Consider the following 18415-nt stretch of genomic DNA (forward strand, 5'->3'; position numbering starts at 1 on the left):
CAGCCTGGAGAACGGGCTTGGGGACCAGGGGCTGCGGCCTGGGGACACTCTGCCGTGGTGGTGGAGACCCGGTGACGCTTCCTACGGAGGTCAGTACGGAGGGAAGGGGAGTGGGGGCGGTGAGGAAGGCCTAGGGGTCTGAATTTTGAGGGTTAAGTACATGGGAAGAGTTCTGAGCAGACCAGGGGGGGATCCCAGAGAAGCAGGAGGAGCCGGGGGAAGGGGGAGGAGGAGGATGGGTCTGCGCCCAGCTGATACCCCCCAGCCCGGCGAGTTATCAGTGCGGCCATCCAGCGCGGCCATCCGGTGGTAGTCGAGGGTCTGCGGGCAGCAGCGCAAGAGTCTCTGGAATGTGGGGCAGGGGGTGGGGTGGAGTGGGGAGTCCCGCTGCGCCCCGCCCACCCAGTCCTGCAGTCCTGCAGGGGTGGGCACGGGCCGGAGAGGAGAGAGGGGCGGCGGGACAGTGTGCACGGGCGCGCGATGTCCGGGCCAGCCCCCTCCGGCTTCGGTGGCCACTGGGGCGCTTCGAGGCGCCCGGTGCACGTGTCCCGCGGGAGTTCCACGGCCCTGCGATTCAGGGTGTACACGCAGGAACAGCAGGGTGGGCCCCAGGGTGCATTTTTGGGTGGCAGGCGGCCGGCTCCACGCGCGCCCCAGGGCGCACAGTGCCAGGCGGGGGCGCCCCGTCTAAGTCTCAATTGGCACGCGCGCGCACCCTGCTCTAGAAAGAGGAAACGGGAGGCGGGGCGCCCCTTAAGGCGCGGGGGGGAGTGCGTGGGTGGTGGGCAGAAGGCGGAGCCTGGGACCCCGGCCTTGAGCCCACTCTGCAGAAGGACAGGCTGAGGCCGGGCCGGGTGCGCGCCAGGCCGGCCCCTGTGCGCTTAGGGGAGGCCTTTTCCTGGGGCGCGGGGTGCAGGGGAGGAAGGAGGGCCCGGGGCCCGTCACGTGGAGCCTGACAGCCGCTGCCGAGCAGGGTAGGGCAGCCGGCCGCAATGCGGTCCCCCCGGGGCCAGCGCCTGGAGCCGCCGCGCTGAGAAGGTCGCCCCGGGTCTGCCCGCCCCGTCGGGCGCCTGGGTCCCCGCCGGCCGCGCCGTCACCATGTTCTCGAGGAAGAAGCGGGACCTCATGAAAACCCCTTCCATCTCCAAAAAGCACCGGGCGGGAAGCCCCAGCCCGCAGCTCGCCGGGGTGAGTGCGCTTCTCCCCGCGGCCCAGCAGGCGGAGGAGACCCGGGGGCCACCGGGGCGCGCCCCGGACCCTGGAGGCAGCAGCGCCATGCTGGGGCGGCGGCGGCGGGGGGCTGAGCTGCCCGGCGGGGACCCCGGTGGCGTCGTGCTCCTGGTAGGCGTCCGAAGGGCAGGCTCTGGGGGGTCGGTGCTGGGCATGGGGGGCTGGAGCGCAGCCCGGGATTGGGGGGCCGACGGCACTGGGCAGCGGGGTGCCTGCATTCGGGGGCCGCCTTGGTGGTACGCGCCACGTCCATGCATTAGCTTCCTAGGCTTCTGGGGGTCAGCGGTGCGGTGAGACCGCTCAGCTAACGGGTCTCGAGGGGCCCACGGCTGTTGGGGGGCAGCGTCCCCTTGGGTCCCCCCAAGGTGTCTCAGCAACTGTGGGGGTGTCTTTGGGATTTTTGGGGGGTCTTCGAAAACCCTTTTGGGTAGAGTCGGATCAGAGACCCTCCCTCCCCCACCAGGAAGTGGGGTGCCCCCTCCTGCCTGCAGCCCGCAGGCCACGCCCCCAGGCTGTGGTTCGACCGTTGTTTGTGAAAACTCTGGGGGGGAAGAGGCTGTTGGGTAACAGGTAGGGGAGGGGCCGCCCCAAATCTCAGCCCTGTGACCTCTGACCCGAGGGTCAGCCCAAAGACCCTCTTGAACCCTTTTGCAATGTGAGGGGTAAATCGAGGCACTGCCAAAGCACCCATTTATTTAATCAGCTCCCTCTCTCTCCTCCTGGCCCCCAGGAGCTGCCCAGAAAGGAAGGGCTGGATGGTGCAACCTTGGGGTCAACCGTGGACCCCCCCAGCAGCCTCCCCAGCGCCAAGGCCACGGGCACCTTGAAGCGGCCCACGAGTTTGAGCCGGCATGCCAGCGCTGCGGGCTTCCCGCTGTCGGGTGCCACTTCCTGGACACTAGGCCGAGGGGGCTACCGGAGTCCCCTCTCGGCCGCCAGCCCCGCCGACACCCCCACCGAGAGCCCCGGGTCTGACTCGGCCGAGGATATTTCTCACCTGCTGGCGGACGTGGCCCGCTTCGCCGAGGGCCTGGAAAAGCTCAAGGAGTGTGTCCTGAGTGATGGTGAGGCGAAAGGAGGGTCACGCCGGGTAGCCCAGGCCTGGGCGAGGTGGGAATGGGGGATGTAAACTTCCCGGAGTCTGCCGAGATGAGACACCGAGGAAGGCACTGGCCTTGCACGAAGACAACCCAGGTTCGATCCCCAGCATCTCAGGTTTGATCCCCGAGCATTGTCAAGAGTGATCCTTGAGCACAGAGCCAGGAGTCAGCCCTTAGCATTACTGAGTATCACCCCAAAATTAAAAACAAAGTAGAGGGGCTGGAGAGATAGCATGGAGGTAAGGCTTTGCCTTGCATGCAGAAGGTCGATGGTTCGAATCCCGGCATCCCATATGGTCTCCCGAGCCTGCCAGGAGCGATTTCTGAGCATAGAGCCAAGAGTAACCCCTGAGCGCTGCCAGCTGTGACCCCCCAAAAAAACAAACAAAACAGAAAAAAAGTGGAAATCATAGGAGGGGTCACAGTGATAGGACAGCGGGAAGGGTTTTTTAACCTTGAATGTGGCCCACCTGGGTTTGATCCCTGGCACCCTTTTGGGCCCCCTGAGCCAGGGGAGATCCCTAAATGAGGAGCTAAGAGTTAACTAGTGAGTACCACTAAGTGTGGCCTCAAAACAAAAGACAAATAAAAGAAACCATGGCAGCTGGGCTTCTGAGAGATGTGTAGGAGTTTGGTGGTCACTGTGGAGGAACAAGTTTCAAGGCCAAAGGAATGTCATGTCCTGGGCTCAGAAATAAGAGGAAGGGGCCGGAGAGATAGCATGAAGGTAAGGTGTTTGCCTTTCATGCAGAAGGTCATCAGTTCGAATCTCGGTATCCCATATGGTCCCCTGAGCCTGCCAGGAGTGATTTCTTTTTTTTGGGGGGGGGGCACACCCGTTTGCTGCTCAGGGTTTACTCCTGGCTAAGCGCTCAGAAATTGCCCCTGGCTTGCGGGGACCATGTGGGACGCCGGGGGATCGAACCGTGGTCCTTCCTTGTCTAGCGCTTGCAAGGCAGACACCTTACCTCTAGTGCCACCTCTCCGGCCCAGGAGTGATTTCTGAGCATAGAGCCAGGAGTAACCCCTAGTGATGCTGAGTGTGACCCCCCCAAAAAAAAAAAAAAAAGAAATAAGAGGAAGGAGCCGGAGCAATTGTAGAGCAGGGAGGGTGCTTACCTAGTACAAGGCCAACCCAAATTCAATCCTCGGCATCCAGGATGATCTCCTGAGCTCCCACAGAAGTGATTCTGAGGACAGTCGGGAGTAAGCCCTGAGCATTGGTGTAATGCAAAAACAAACAAACAAAAAGAAACATGAGAAAGAGCAAAATGCATGGGCCCAGAGAACAGACTTTTGGGGTACCCAGAGAGCAGAGTTTTGGGGTGTTGCAGGTGTGTGTGGATGTGAAGCCGATTGCATTAAAGATAGACCTTTTGGTGTTATCCTGAGGACAAAGCAGGGTTCCTGAGAGGGTGGGGGCCAGGGTGGCTCGAAGCACCCTGCAGACAAAGGAGGTGGGGTACAGGGTTTGAGGGAAGCGGGAGGGAAGACCAGCAGTTCTTTTTCTCCAGCACGAGCTCTGACAGCTTCACTTCCTGCAGAGTTATTTTCATCTGCTTCCTGTTTGTCCCTGGCAGTCAGGCGGGCACCTCTGCCCACAGCCCGGCACCTCATGGGCCGCCTGGGCTCCACTTCTCCAGGAAACCCAAGTGCTCGGCTGGCTGTTGCCAAGTGGTCGTATCCGTGACCCCATGCCCAGTCACCTGCTTTAGGAATGAAACGACAAACATTAGGGCCCACCCTGCTTCTCGCTGTCACGTCCTTGGCCCTGACTGACCTGCCTCTGCGCCTTCTGGGCGCCAACGGGGCAGCCTGTGGGTGGAAGGGAGCCCCCAGGGTTATCTAGTCCCTGGGGTGGGGGGGCCTGGTTTCCTGGGGAAACTCTCTAATCTCTGTTCCTTTCCGTAAGATTCTCCCAGCTTCCCTCGGAAGACAGGCTTTGCCTTGGGCGGTGCCTACCAGTTCTATAGGACTGGGGGCCAGGCTGGGGTTTGGGGGGGATACCCAGGGCTGCTGAGTTGAGCCCCTCATAGGGTCACCTCTTTCCCAAGGTTTCTGGCATCCGATCAGGAACATGGTTTAGGGGCCCTAGCCATAGTAGAGTTGAGGAGAGTGCTTGCCTTGCACATGGAGGACCTGGCTTCGACCCCCATCACCCCCATAGGGGTGTGCTCCTCTGAGCACAGAGCCAGGAATAAGTCCTGAGCACTGTTTTGTGTGAACCAGAAAGAACTACAAAGGGTAACTGGAGCAATAGCACAGTGAGGAAATTGTTTGCCTTGAATGAGGCCACTGGATTCCCTCCCCAGCATCCCATGTGGTCCCCTTAAGCACCCCAAGGAGTGAGTGATTGTTGAGTGCTGAGCCAGGAGTCAGTCCTGAGCATCATGAGCATGGCCCCAAAACCAACCAAAACAAACAAACAAAAAACCCATAAAACAAACAAAAAATAAACAGGAAAGATATTCAGTGCACACAGCTTGTGCATTGGAAGGACCATGGCACTTAATGGGGACCCCTGTCTGTTTTGGAGAGCTAGATAAATGGGATGAGGTGTACCCCGCCACTCTGGGAGTATTCAGTTCTGGGTCTCAGATTCCCACCTGCCAGATCCTCAATCCCCAGTTTCGGGGTCTAGAGTAAGTATGGAGGGAGTTTGAAATAGACACCCTATAGGGTCCTCCTGAGTCATCCTGAGCGTGGCCTGGTGTGGTCCCAAAACAGCAGAATCAAAGGTGGATGCGTCACCCCAGGGGGGGCGGGTCTTGGCCCGGCGGGGGCGGTGCCTGCAGACCGGACGGAGCCGGTTTGGCCACTAGAGAGACCCCCACCCCCAGACCAGGCCAGGCGGTCGTGTGGATCCCAGATTTCAGGGTCCCCCGCCAACGGCTTACCATGTGTATCTGCGGGGCGCTGCGCCGCGCACTGGACCCAGGCCCCCTACGCTGCTGTCGAGCGGGGTCCCCAGGTGAGCGGAGAGATTGGGGCGCGGGGGTCCCCGACCCCAGCTGGGAGCTCAAGGCCCCACTGGCCCACTGTGGATGCGGTTGAAGTCCGGCCGCAGAAGTCCTGCATTTGGGGTCAGTTCCCGGGGCAGGGGGTTCACGAGTGAGTTTGGCGCCCCTGGGCTTGGGGACGTGCGGTTCGGGGTGCGCTCAGGATGCGAGGGGAGGGGAAAGGTGGGAAGGGGTGTGGCCGGGCCCATCCATTCCTCCCACCCTGGGATGGGTCTGGATTCCTGGCCGGCGGTGACCTGGTGAAAATTCTGACCTGCCATCCCTAAGGGTTCCCATTCAGCTGGGGACCTCGGTGCTGGAAAGGAGCTGGGTACCCCAGTTGCACATTGTTATTATTATGATCTCTGGGCCACATCCCAGGATGCTCTGGGCTTCCTCCTGGTTCTGCATTCAAGAATCACTCCTGGCAGCTTGGAGGACTCTTTGGGGGTGCTGAGGATTGAACCCAGGTTGCTGGCTTTGAGGCAAAGGCCCATTCTCTCTGTACTATCACTTCGGCTCACTTTAGTTTTTACTATTGTTTTTGGGGGCACTGTTAGCTTACAGAATCACCAAGGTATGTCCTCGGGGCTCTGGTTCTTATCCCTACCACTTAGGGTGCTAGCTCTCTTTTGGGGGGGCTTTAGGGGTTGAGCTACATCTTGCTGTAGTAAAAAGGACTCTAGAGGGTTCTGTGCTCCCAGGACTGTGAACTCAAGAATCTAGAGTTGTGTATTCATCCGCATACATGTGTGTGTGTGTGTGTGTGTGTGTGTTGTGTGTGAAATACCATTAGTTAAAAGTATTTTGGGGGGAGGTCACACCCGGCAGCGCTCAGGGGTTCCTCCTCAGAAATCGCTCCTGGCAGGCTTGGGGGATCCTAAGGGATTCCAGGATTTGAACAACGGTCAGTCCTGGAACGACTTCGTCCAAGGCAAACAGTGGATAGGGCGTTTGCCTTGCTTGCTGCCAACATGGGTTCGATCCCTGGCATCCCATAGGATTCCCCAAGCCTGCCAGGAGTAATCCCTGAGCAATGACAAATGTGGCACAAAACCCAAAAATATTAAGTGATCGGGGGGCCTGAGTGGTGGCACAAGCAGTAGGGCATTTGCCTTGCATGCACTGACCTAGGACAGAGCTTGGTTCGAACTCCCGGCGTCCCATATGATCCCCCAAACCAGGAGCGATTTCTGAGCACATAGTCAGGAGTAACCCCAGAGCGTCACTGGTGTGACTCAAAAACAAAAAAACAAAAAAAAAATTAAGTGATCATCTGAGGGCCCAGAGAGAGAGAGCCTGGGGGTTACTTGCTTTGCATGTGGCAGACCCATGGCCACCCTGACACTGCTAGGCACCCAGTTACTTCCAGGAGTAATTTCTGAGCATCCCTAGGTGTGGCCCCCAAAACAAAATAAATCAAGTGTCCAGAGGGCTTGAGCCTCTGGCAGAAATGCACAGGGTGACAGGTTTGATCCTAGGAAATAAAGTCAGCATCTGAAATACAGACCGGCAGCGCCTCTGCCCCGTCTAGAAGCTTCTGTCCACCCCTGTTGCCCTCAGGATCAAGCCAGACAGGACCCTTCTGCCTTCAGAGCCAGCAGAGTTGGAAAAGTTGACCCATACTTTCTCAAGTATCTCCAGCTATAAAGTGGGTTGTGGATAATGCTGACCTGGAGAGTCTGCACTGAGTCCTAAGCCCCGGTTGATCCTGGGCTGATGGGAAAGGGAAAGTGGGCTGGAGAGAAACTCAGCAGGGAAACACAGCATGGAGGCTGCATGGAGGAGGAGGTATTAGGCCTTGCCACTGTAAGTTCAAGTCTGAGTTTGCTTCCTGAGGAGAAAGGAGTCGGCCTGGCCTCACTTATCTGGCCTGAGAGAAACTGGGATTGCTCATCTTTCCCTTATCCCAGGCCACTCAACCTCCTCTGCCTCAGTTTCCCCCACCTGGGATTAGCACTCTGGGGAGGCTTTGCCCTGATTCATTTCTGCTCTGTCCCGCAGACCTGTTGGAGGCCCGACGGCCATTGGCCCATGAGTGCCTGGGAGAAGCGCTTCGTGTGATGCGCCAGGTGGTTTCCAGGTACCCACTGCTGGGCACAGTAGAGACACTCACGGCTGCTGGCAACCTCATCGCCAAGATCAAAGGTGGGCTGGCGGCTGCTGAGGGCTTCCTGGGGGGAGGCGGCCTTGGAGAAGCGGATTTAGAAGGGTGCATAGGAGCTCGATATGCACAAGCCTGCAGGGGCACAGCCTCCCCTCGCCCTCAGAGGGTTCCAGCCACCCCAACTTTGGTGTCTACCCATCTTGCTCCCCAGCCTTCCATTACGAGAGTAACAATGAGTCGGACAAGCAGGAGTTTGAAAAGGCCTTGGAAACCATCGCGGTCACCTTCAGCAGCACGTGAGACGGGGCACAGGGTGTGGGGGACAGGATGTGGGAGAACTCTGATCTCTGATGCCCCCATAACCTTGATTCTCCCCCCCCACAGTGTGTCTGAGTTCCTTTTGGGTGAAGTGGACACCAGTACTCTCCTGTCAGTGCCCCCCGGAGATCCTGGCCAGGTTAGGCATCAGCTTATGCTGTGCACCGCCTGTGTGTGTGTGTGTGTGTGTGTGTGTGTGTGTGTGTGTGTGATGTGGGTTTAACCAGGGGGTCCATCTCCCAGCCTCAAGTTTGTAAGGTAGGCAGTGCTCCTGCCTCTCCCCTACCCTGATCCCTGTTTCTGGACCCGGGACTGGGGTGTCCCACAGCACTTCTGTCCCCCTTTCATTCAGTCAATGGACAACCTGTATGGTCAAGGGGGCGAGCACAATCGAGCCAACAGCGAGTACTGGGAACAGGGTGAGTTCAGGTGCCTGGGGTGGGGTTGGTGGCAGGAAGGGGGCGTGGCATAACAAATGGGCGGAGCTGTGTTGCGGGTTGGGCGTGGCTACTGGGGTAATTTACACGTATGGGCGTGGCTTATCATGTACCACGCACCCCCAGAGTTCCAGCCCGAGGAGGTAGACTTGCTTCTGCAGCGCTGTGAAGGCGGCGTGGAAGCGGCGCTGCAATATTCCAAGAACATGGCCAAGTACATGAAGGATCTCATCAACTACCTGGAGAAGCGCGCTGTGCTCGGTGAGTGGCAGCCTCTGGGGTGTAGGCGTGAGGGGCATCTTTCTCTGCTCGTTCCCCAAGCGCCAGTTCTCATACCCTCCAACCCTCCTGCAGAGATGGACTTTGCCAAAGGCCTGCAGAAGATCGTTCCAAACTGCAGACAGAGCATCACGCAGGAGGTGGGGTTGGGCCGCCTGTCAGGGGACGGGGGGGGGGGGGGGGGGCGGGGGCTGCCTCTGGGGCTCAGGGTCTCCCTCCTGGCACCTTCCATGACCTCTTTCCCCCCCCCTCCCAGCCCCACATGCCACTTCTGTCCATCTACTCGCTGGCCCTTGAACAGGACCTGGAGTTTGGCACCAACCTGGTGCAGGCCGTGAGCATGCTGCAAAGTCAGACTTTTGTCCAGGTAGGTGCCCGTGAGATGCATGCAGACCCAGGCATCCATCCAGGTGGGGGTTTCTGTGGAAAGGGGGTGCAGGGAGTGGGGAAGTGGGACCCTTTCTCACGGCCCTTCTTCCGCAGCCCCTGAACCAACGGAGGCTGGAACACGAGAAGCGAAGGAAAGAGATTAAGGAAACCTGGCACCGTGCCCAGAGGAAGCTGGTGAGGGGGCTGGGGGCAGGACCTTGGGACCCTACCCCGCGCATGCGCTCCTCTGCTGCCCACGAGAGCTCACTGTGCTTTGGGGATTAAAAGGATCTAGTGGGATCAGAGCAATAGGACAGCGGGGTGGGTGTTTGCCTTGAAGGCAGTGGACCCCAGTTCGATCCTCTCCATCCCATATGGTCCCCAAGTTCGCCAAGAATGATTCCTGAGTTATAGAACCGTAAGTAACTCCTGAGCATCACTAGATGTGCCATCCCCCAAAAAATATCTCTGGTCTTGAAATAGCAATTTTGTTTTGTTTTGTTTAGGTTTTTTTTCTTTTCATTTTTTGTTTTTGAGTCACACCCGGCAGTGCTCAGGGGTTACTCCTGGCTCTGTGCTCAGAAATCGCCCCTGGCAGGCTCAGGGGACCATAGGGATGCCAGGATTCGAACCACTGACCTTCTTCATGAAAGGCAAACGCCCTATCTCCATGCTATCTCTCCGACCCTTTTTTTTTTTTTTTTTTAATAACACACTCAGCGGTACTCAGGGCTGACTTCTGGCTCTGTGCTTAAGGATCATTTCTGGAAATACTCAAGGATCATATGGGATGTTGGAAACTGAACCTGGATTGGCCAGGTACAAGGCAAGCAACCCTGTCTGCTGTTCTATTGCTCTCATCCCTTAAAAAATGTTTTTGATTTTTTTTTTTTTAAGTTTTTACTGAGTCACTCCTGGTGGTGCTCAGGGGTTACTCCTCGCTCTGCACTCAGAAATCGACCCTGGCAGGCTCCGGGAACCATATGGGATGCCAGGAATTGAACCACCGTCTCCTGGTTTGGCCACATGCAAGGCAAACGCCCTACTGCTGTGCAATCTCTCTGGCCCCTGATATTTTGTTTTGGAGCCACATTGGGTGGTGCTCAGGGGCTGCACTCAGGGGAACTCCTGGCATTGTTTGGAAGACCCTCTGATGTTGGAGCCCAAATGCAGAGATCCCACATGCTCTGCCCATTGAGCAACCTCCTTGGCCCTTTTGACACTTTCATTTGTGGCTTATGCTGTCGTGGACACCAGTCTGTGACAACCTTGTCACTACCTCTCACTATATGACCCAGCATTTATCTTTGACCTGTTGCCCTGTTGCCCACAAGTGAATGGTAGATGGTGTGTGTGTGTGTATGAGAGAGAGAGAGAGAGAGAGAGAGAGAGAGAGAGAGAGAGAGAGAATTAACTCATCTACCTTGCTCATAACCACCCTTTATTTTATCCCTGTATGTTCCCCTGAGCCCGGCTAGGAGTGATCCATGAGCACGGACCCAGGAGTGAGTCCTGAACACCTCTGGGTGTGATTCAAATCCCCCCAAATCAAACAAACACAAAACAAAACTAGGAACAACATTGCCATCCACGTTTCTCTTCTTAGGGGGGACCACAGCTGGTGGTACTCCGGGCTGACTCGATCTCTGGACTCAGTCTCTAGGTAGAATTGGGGAATCCTATGGGGTGCCGAGGATCGAAATCAGGTTGGCTATGTGCAAGGAAAATGTCCTCCCTGCTGTACTATTGCTGGGACCCACTCATTTTTGGATTGGACAGTGATCCACTAGTGCTCAGGGGTTTACTCCTGGCTCAGGGCTCAGGAATCATTCTTTTTTTTAGGGGGGGGGCCCACACCCGGTGATGCTCAGGGGTTACTCCTGGCTATTCGCTCAGAAGTCGCTCCTGGCTTGGGGGGCCATATGGGACGCCAGGGGATCGAACTGAGGTCCATCCTGGTAGTGCCACTGCCCGGACCCTCAGGAATCATTCTTGGCAGAACTTGGGGAACTATATGGGAAGCTGGGATTGAACCTGGGTCTGCTGTGTGTAAAGTAAATGTCCTACCTGCTGGGCTATTGCTCTGACATCACCCCCCCCCCATTTTATTTATTTGTGGTTTTGGTTTCTGGGCCACACATGGTGATATCCAGGGTTTGCTCCTGGCTCTGCACTTCTGGAATTATTCTTGGCAGCTACACAGAGGACTATACAAACAATGTGCTGGGGATAGAACCCAGATTGGCAGTGTGAAAGGCCAGTGCCTTCCCTGCTGTGTGATCACTCTGACCCTCTTTCTTTCCTTTGTCGAGGGCCACACCCCGGAAATGTAGTACTGGGGTTCTAACTCTTACTGCAAGGCAAGCACCTCCCCTTGCTGGTTCTTTTTCCAGCACTCAGACTTTCCACTGGCCTCTCTCTTCTGGGTGCTGGGATTCGGATTCACATCTGAAGGACCTTCTCCTTCCTGGGCTTAGGGTTTGGAGCTCACAGCTCAGTTCGATTCTTTGTTTATGCCGGTGTGGGGTGTGGCCCCCCGGAAATTCACTGGGTTTTGACGATAGACTCTTCCTGCCAACCCTAGGGGGTTGCTAGGGTGTTCGGCTTCCTGCCAGGCCGCCTCTGTTCTTGCATGTGTAAGAAGGGAAGTGAGAGAGAGACCACAAGCCACCTCCCTGTCTCTCCTCTCAGCAGATAATGGGACAATTCCATCAGATCTAAGAGGGCCTGGGATTATGGTGCACACAAAACACAAAACACACGTGCCACACACACGTGCACACTAGGATTGGACGGGATAATTTTTGGGGGGGTTTGGGGCACACCTGGTGACACTCAGGGGTTACTCCGGCTATGTGCTCAGAAATCGCTCCTGGCTTGGGGGACCATATGGGACGTGGGGGCATCGAATCTCGGTCTGTCCTAGGTTAGCGCATGTAAGGCAGATGCCCTACCACTTGTGCCACTGCTCCTACCCCTGGGCAGGATTTTTGTAGATGCTGCACCCCCCCCCACCCCCAGCTTACGCAAATTGCACTGGGGAGACTGATGTGGGAGATCCCTGTGGGGAGAGGGAATACCCCACCCTCGCCCAAGCCATGTGGGGCAGAGACTTTTTTTCCCTCCTGCAGCAAGAGGCCGAGTCCAATCTACGCAAGGCCAAGCAGAGCTACGTCCAGCGCTGCGAGGACCACGACAAAGCTCGCACCCTCATGGCCAAGGTGGAGGAGGAACAGGCCGGCTCAGGGCCCGGGGCTGGGGGCACCATCTCCAAGGCCTTGGACAAGCGGCGGCGCCTGGAGGAGGAGGCCAAGAACAAGGTGAGACTCCACAGCAGCAGCTCGTACCTTGGGCATGCGAGGCCCCGAGTTCAATCCCCTTCCACAGCTCGGTGCAAAGCTCAGGATGCCTCCTCGGCTTTTCTGCCACTTGGGATTTCCTCGGGCTGGGGACTCAGGCCTTGCTGTACTCGACTCTCCAATCCCAGGCAGAGGAAGCCATGGCCACATACCGCACCTGCGTGGCGGATGCAAAGACACAGAAACAGGAGCTGGAGGACACCAAGGTGACGGTGCTGCGGCAGATCCAGGAGGTCATCCGGCAGAGTGACCAGACTATCAAGTCGGTGCGTGGGGTTGGGGGGTGATGGTGGCTTGGGGCAGTGTGGACAGGAGGGAGCCCAGAAAGTGCCTGTGCGCATGCGCTCATCAAGGGTGGGTCAGGCTGTCAGCACTGGAGTGGGCGTGGCTTCATAGAGGGCGTGGTTCTCAAGCTTGTGTCCTGGTCCTTAGTGTGTGTCTGCTGTGGGCGTGGTCTTGTTGTGGGCGTGGTCACTATAGCCCCTCCTCCTGAGCGCATCATCTCTGTGCTTGTACCTGCAGGTCACCATCTCCTACTACCAAATGATGCACATGCAGACGGCCCCGCTGCCGGTGAACTTCCAGATGTTGTGCGAGAGCAGCAAACTGTACGACCCCGGCCACCAGTACGCCTCGCACGTGCGCCAGCTGCAGCGCGAAGAGGAGCCCGATGTGCACTATGACTTTGAACCCCACGTTCCCACCAATGCCTGGTACAACACTTGCATCTGGGCCTGCCCTACACAGAGGGGTGGGATGGGATGGAGGGGAGTGTGAGCAGCCTATAGGGACCCTGTTCCTAGCCTGGCTCTTGATCCCCACCTTCCTCAGGTCTCCAGTCATGGGCGTTCGCAAGGATAGCTTCGGCGGAGGGGATACCACAGGGATCCCAAGAGCAGGCACCCCCCCAGAGGAGGGGCAGCTAGCCAAGGAGCCTAGGAGTGAGTGGCCAGTGACGGGGCAGGGCAGGGTGGGGCTGGGCCTTTCCGAACCCTCCTTTCCGCACCCCTCTTTGCTTCACCGACTCTGATCCTACTGTAGGTGGTCGTGGCCACCAGGTACACAAGTCTTGGTCCAGCACCGTGTCAGACCCCGAGGTGGTCCTGGACCCCAGTCTTAGCTCAGGTGAATGGGCTGCCCTGTGCCCAGAAGGGGGGCAAGGTGGGGACCGTGCTCCCTCCCTCCTGGGGCCAGATGGAGGCAGTTCCTGTTGGCCCACAGGAGACTTGAAGAAGTGTGATAGGACATCGTCCAGCGGTACCATGTCATCCAGCGAGGAGCTGGCAGACCAGGGAGGTGCAGCAGGGGCTGGAGCCTTTGAACAAGGTGAGGATGCCCGACCTTCCACTCACCTCCAAAGATGGGAGAAAGTAGGGGTGAGCCTACCCTGCTGAGCCCAACCCCTCTCTCCCCTCAGAGGACCTCAATGCCATGGCCCCCGAGCTGCCCGTGGTCATGCCCAGTGGACCCTTTCGCCATGTGGGTATGTCCAAAGCAGCCCGCACCCACCGGCTCCGCAAGCTCCGAACACCCGCCAAGTGCCGAGAGTGTAACAGCTACGTTTACTTCCAGGGCGCTGAGTGTGAGGAGGTGAGGGAACCAGCTGAGAGTACTGTGTGGGGAACAGCGAGCAAGGAGGACTGTTCGTCCTGGTGCAGATAGGGTTTGGCCAGGTCCTGGGGAGAATAGACAGGGCCAGGCCAGTGGTACTCCCAGGGCATTGCCTGCCAAGTGTTAACACACTGGGGCAGCCAGGGGCAGAGTGGGGGTCAGAGATATGTATTTGTGGGGGAGGGGTCTGCTGAATGAGAAAGGTGTGGGTGCTATGCGTCTGAGGTCTGGGGCTTATGAGGTGTGTTTATACTCTGTGAAGTTTTGGGGTGGATATATTGAGGCGGTGTATGGTATATTTTGTGAACAGAGCGGATCTGAGCTGTGGATGGTGTGTATAGGAGATGTGGATTGTGTGGTGTTTATATGAGGGAAGTATGTGTGGGGTGTATTGATTAGGGCATGTGATTTACATGTAGAAGGTGCAGAGGGCATGTGTGTATGACATAGGGCAGGGTTGGCGAACAAGTTTGACACAAAGAGCCAAAATTTTAAACTGTGAGAGTCAGAGAGCCACACCACGCAGTGACCTGCCAAAACGACAAACGCTCACACAAAAGCATCTAATTTTAACAATCATCTATGAAACACATATTGCATTTTGCCATTTTGAATGAGGGTAAACATCCTGCAGTGATGGTGAGGGTGTGCTGCGTCCTCCACACTCAGAACTAACGACCAGATGGGACCCAACATGTGACACACGGGTCCCTCCACTCACTGGCCCATGCAGTTGTTTCCAAGGGATGGGAGAACGGGATGACACGTTCAGAGATCTCTCCTCAGAGGTCCCTTCTCAGAAGCAGCATAACAAAATCCAAACGTGGCAAAGAGCTACAGTATACAAAATAATGAGAAGAGGCAAAGGGCCGCATTCATTTTGGCTGGGAGCCACATGAGGCTCTTGAGCTGCGTGTTTGCTGCCCAGGTTTCTTGTGTGCATGAGGTGTCTGATGCAGTGTTACGAGGTATATGCAGAGTATAGAAAAGTATACAGGGAATATAGGGTGTGAATAAGGGTATGTTTTTGAGGTGAATAGGGGTTGTATATGAGTGCATAGTGTGAAGGGGCATATGGGAGGTATATACAGTGTGAATATATAGGATGTGTTTATGGGGTGTATGGTGTGAATAAGAGTGAAGATGATGGGTATATGGTATGAATAAGTGGTATCTACGGGGTGTCTATGGTGTGACTGTGAGATATGTTTGGGGTGTTTATGGGGTATCCAAACCCTGGTGAGTATAAGAATGAAGAGATGTGTGTATGTGTGTGTGTGAGAAGCCCTTGCTAGGGTCAGCTTCTCACTCGGCACCCCTTCCTCAGTGCTGCCTGGCCTGCCACAAGAAGTGCCTGGAGACTCTGGCCATCCAGTGTGGCCACAAGAAACTGCAGGGCCGCCTGCAACTCTTCGGCCAAGACTTCAGCCAGGCGGCACGTGGCACCCCCGACGGTGTGCCCTTTATTATCAAGAAGTGCATCTGCGAGATTGAGCGGCGGGCTCTGCACACCAAGGTGAGGTCACCACCTTGCCCCTTGAGCCTTCCTGGGCAGGTGGGTCCCTCAGAGAGCTGGGTATGGGCTGAGGCACAATGTGTGGTCCCATAGGGCATCTACCGGGTCAACGGGGTGAAGACACGTGTGGAGAAGCTGTGCCAGGCCTTTGAGAATGGCAAGGAACTGGTGGAGCTGTCACAGGCCCCACCCCACGACATCAGCAACGTCCTCAAGCTCTACCTGCGGCAGGTGCGGCTGGGGTTCACTATGGCTGGAAGCAGTGATGGGGGGGGAGAGACTGGAGCAGATGGGTTGGACCAGTATGTGGCAGCAACCAGACTGGATCAAGACCCTGGGGACTTGATCCCATTCACTGATTGTCCACCTGACTTGTCCCTCCATAGTTGCCCGAACCGCTGATTTCATTCCGCTTCTACCATGAGCTCGTGGGGCTGGCCAAGGACAGTCTGAAGGCTGAAGCCGAGCTCAAGGCGGCATCTCGGGGCCGGCCCGAGGTTGCGGAGAATGAAGCTGCAGTGGCAGCTATCGCCATGGCCAGCCGGCTGCGGGAGCTTCTGCGGGACCTACCGCAGGAGAACCGGGCCACCCTGCAGTATCTACTGCGTCACCTGCGCAGGTGAGGCTGGCTGGGCAGGTCCGGGGGTGGAGAGATGGGGGTGGAAAGGCATTCACACCTGCTTCCTGCACCCTTGGATTCCCCCAGGATTGTGGAGGTGGAGCAGGACAACAAGATGACCCCTGGGAACCTGGGCATTGTATTTGGGCCCACACTGCTGCGTCCACGTCCCACCGAGGCCACCGTGTCCCTCTCGTCCCTGGTTGACTATCCCCACCAGGCCCGCATCGTGGAGACCCTCATTTCCCATTACAGCCTAGTCTTTGAAGAAGAGCCAGAGGAGGTGCCTGAGGGCCCTGTGAGGGAGGCAAGTGAACCCCAGTGCTGTGCTCTTGGGGCAAAAGGGGTGCAGATGCTAGAGCCTGGCTCATTGGTGGGGGGCCTGAGAATGGAGAGATACTGTTTTGGAATTTAGGCCACACCTGCCTCTGCTCAGGGCTCCTGGCAGAGTTCAGAGGACCCTATGAGGTGCTAAGGTGAATCTCTGCCTGCTGTACCCTCTCCAGCCCCCAATGTTTGTTTTGGAGGCTCAGCTCTGGATTGCTGTGCCCCAGTAGTGCCATGTCTTGTAGCTCTTGTCCACCTGTGGCAGGTGCTCCTTCTCCAGCTGCCCCCTACCTCCAACCTGAGCTCCCTGAATTGGGCTCAGCCCTACCCATCTTTGTGAGGCTTCAGTCTTATTTGCTCCACTTCTGTGCTCACTGCCTCTTTCATCACCCTTGCTGGTTTTGAGGGCTCTGGTGCTGCCCAGTATGGGGGGCAACTGCATTCTCCAGTTTCAAGGGAATAGGCTGGGTAAGGGGGACATGGGGATTGGAGGAGTGGTTATCTTGTGCCCGACTCAACCAGCAAAAAATGGTTTGTTTTGGGGGGGGGGGCATTGGGGATGGTGTTTAGGGATGGTGCTGACTCCTGGCCCTGCACTCAGGGGAACCTATGGAGTGATGGGGGTCAAGCCAGCATACAAGGTCAGTGCCCTCGGTCTCTTTGCTATGGCTCTGGAAAGATTTTAGGGTTTGCAGTCTGATTAATTTGGAACAGAGCATGTCTCATGGCCCTGCCCTGACTCCGACCTCTCTATTGTTCCCCCAGCCACAGGACGAGTCCATCAGCCAGCGGGCCGAGGTGATGGTCCAGGTGTCCTACCTGGATCCCACTGAGGAAGCAGAGGACGGAGATCAAGGTCAGTGGGTCTCGTGGGCTTTCATCGCCAGGCCAGGAGTGCAAATCTATTTCATTTATGGGACCCAGGGAGGGCGGAAGTATTTTTTTGTGGGTTCATATTGGCCCTGGGGCAGCTGTTGGATCCCCAGAACCAGCCCAGAAGATGGGTAGTTGGTGGGGAAGAAAGTGGGGAATCCAACCCTGGGCCCGGAGAGATAGCACATGGGTGTTTGCCTTGCAAGCAGCCGACCCAGGACCTAAGGTGGTTGGTTCGAATCCCGGTGTCCCATATGGTCCCCCGTGCCTGCCAGGAGCTATTTCTGAGCAGACAGCCAGGAGCACCGCCGGGTGTGGCCCAAAAAAAAAAAAAAAAAAAAAGTGGGGAACCCTAGTGAAATGCCGTGAAGCTGCATGTCCTTGGAACAGGGGATTCACAGAGGCCCACAAGTGAAAGAATGTGGCCTGGGGAGAAGGGGGGGGTGTCTCCTGGGTTGCTCTGGGGAGCCCTGGCCTCTGCAGCCAACCCACACATCCCTTTCCATGTTGTCTCCCCAGAGTTCCGAGTTGCTTCCAATGACTCAGACTCGGAGCTAGAAGAGACTCCAGACCCGCTGGACTCCTCCGTGGACAGTGCTCTCCAGCGCCTCAGCTTCCTGGAGGTGCGGGGAGGCACTGAGATGGGAGAGAGCGAGGAGCTGTCAGGAGCTCGGCAGGGGCACTGGGAGGAGCTCTCGGGGCACAACACCAACCAGTCCAACAACAAGGTGCCCCCCGTGAGGCTGCGGGTGGCAAGGGGCCACGGGGCAGTGGCCAGCAGGCCGGACCGACAGCCACAGTTTGTTTAGTATGTGTGTGTTCTTAACCAAAAGTTAAATTTCCCTATCTAGGCACCTAGGCTTGTTCCATTCATGGCTTTCAAACAGTCTCATTCTCTGGCAAGTCATATTTTGGGGGCTGTAATTTTTAGACTCAAATAACAGTGTGTTTCAATAAAGTCCGTGATCCAGGTTTGATCCCCGACATCCCATATGGTCTCCCAGCCTGCAGGGAATGATTCCTGAGTATAGAACCAGGAGTAACCCTGAGCACAGCTGAGTGTGGCTCAGAACAACAAAAAAGATTTGGACCTTTTTCTCTGGCCACAGCAGCCTGGGTAGGGCAGCAGAGCCCACTACCCAGTCTGGGAAGGAAATGGGGCTCCCACACCTGGCACCCACCCCTGTTCAGGTGGGAAAGAGGCAAAACTCATTTTGAATTGAGTCGTGTTTGGCTCCTGAGAATTATTAGGTGCCTGAAGGACGAGCTGC

The 18415-nt window shown here is 57.0% G+C and overlaps 1 protein-coding gene across 1 annotated transcript; it reads left to right on the top strand.

Annotated features, from left to right (window-relative positions):
• The first annotated feature begins 1098 nt into the window (after positions 1-1098).
• ARHGAP45 (Rho GTPase activating protein 45) lies at positions 1099-17953 on the top strand. The gene is made up of 23 exons (XM_049788243.1): positions 1099-1188; positions 1961-2294; positions 7334-7477; positions 7648-7732; positions 7821-7893; positions 8107-8173; positions 8318-8452; positions 8546-8610; positions 8727-8837; positions 8954-9034; positions 11971-12159; positions 12327-12464; positions 12721-12911; positions 13030-13139; positions 13240-13323; positions 13420-13524; positions 13616-13788; positions 15137-15325; positions 15419-15556; positions 15712-15944; positions 16032-16242; positions 17043-17127; positions 17664-17953. Exons 1-23 carry the CDS (start codon positions 1099-1101, stop codon positions 17951-17953), a joined length of 3321 nt encoding a protein of 1106 aa, XP_049644200.1.
• Positions 17954-18415: the final 462 nt, after the last annotated feature.

The sequence above is a fragment of the Suncus etruscus genome, chromosome 15 (assembly GCF_024139225.1).
Source record: "Suncus etruscus isolate mSunEtr1 chromosome 15, mSunEtr1.pri.cur, whole genome shotgun sequence".
Classification (NCBI taxonomy): Eukaryota; Metazoa; Chordata; class Mammalia; order Eulipotyphla; family Soricidae; genus Suncus; species Suncus etruscus.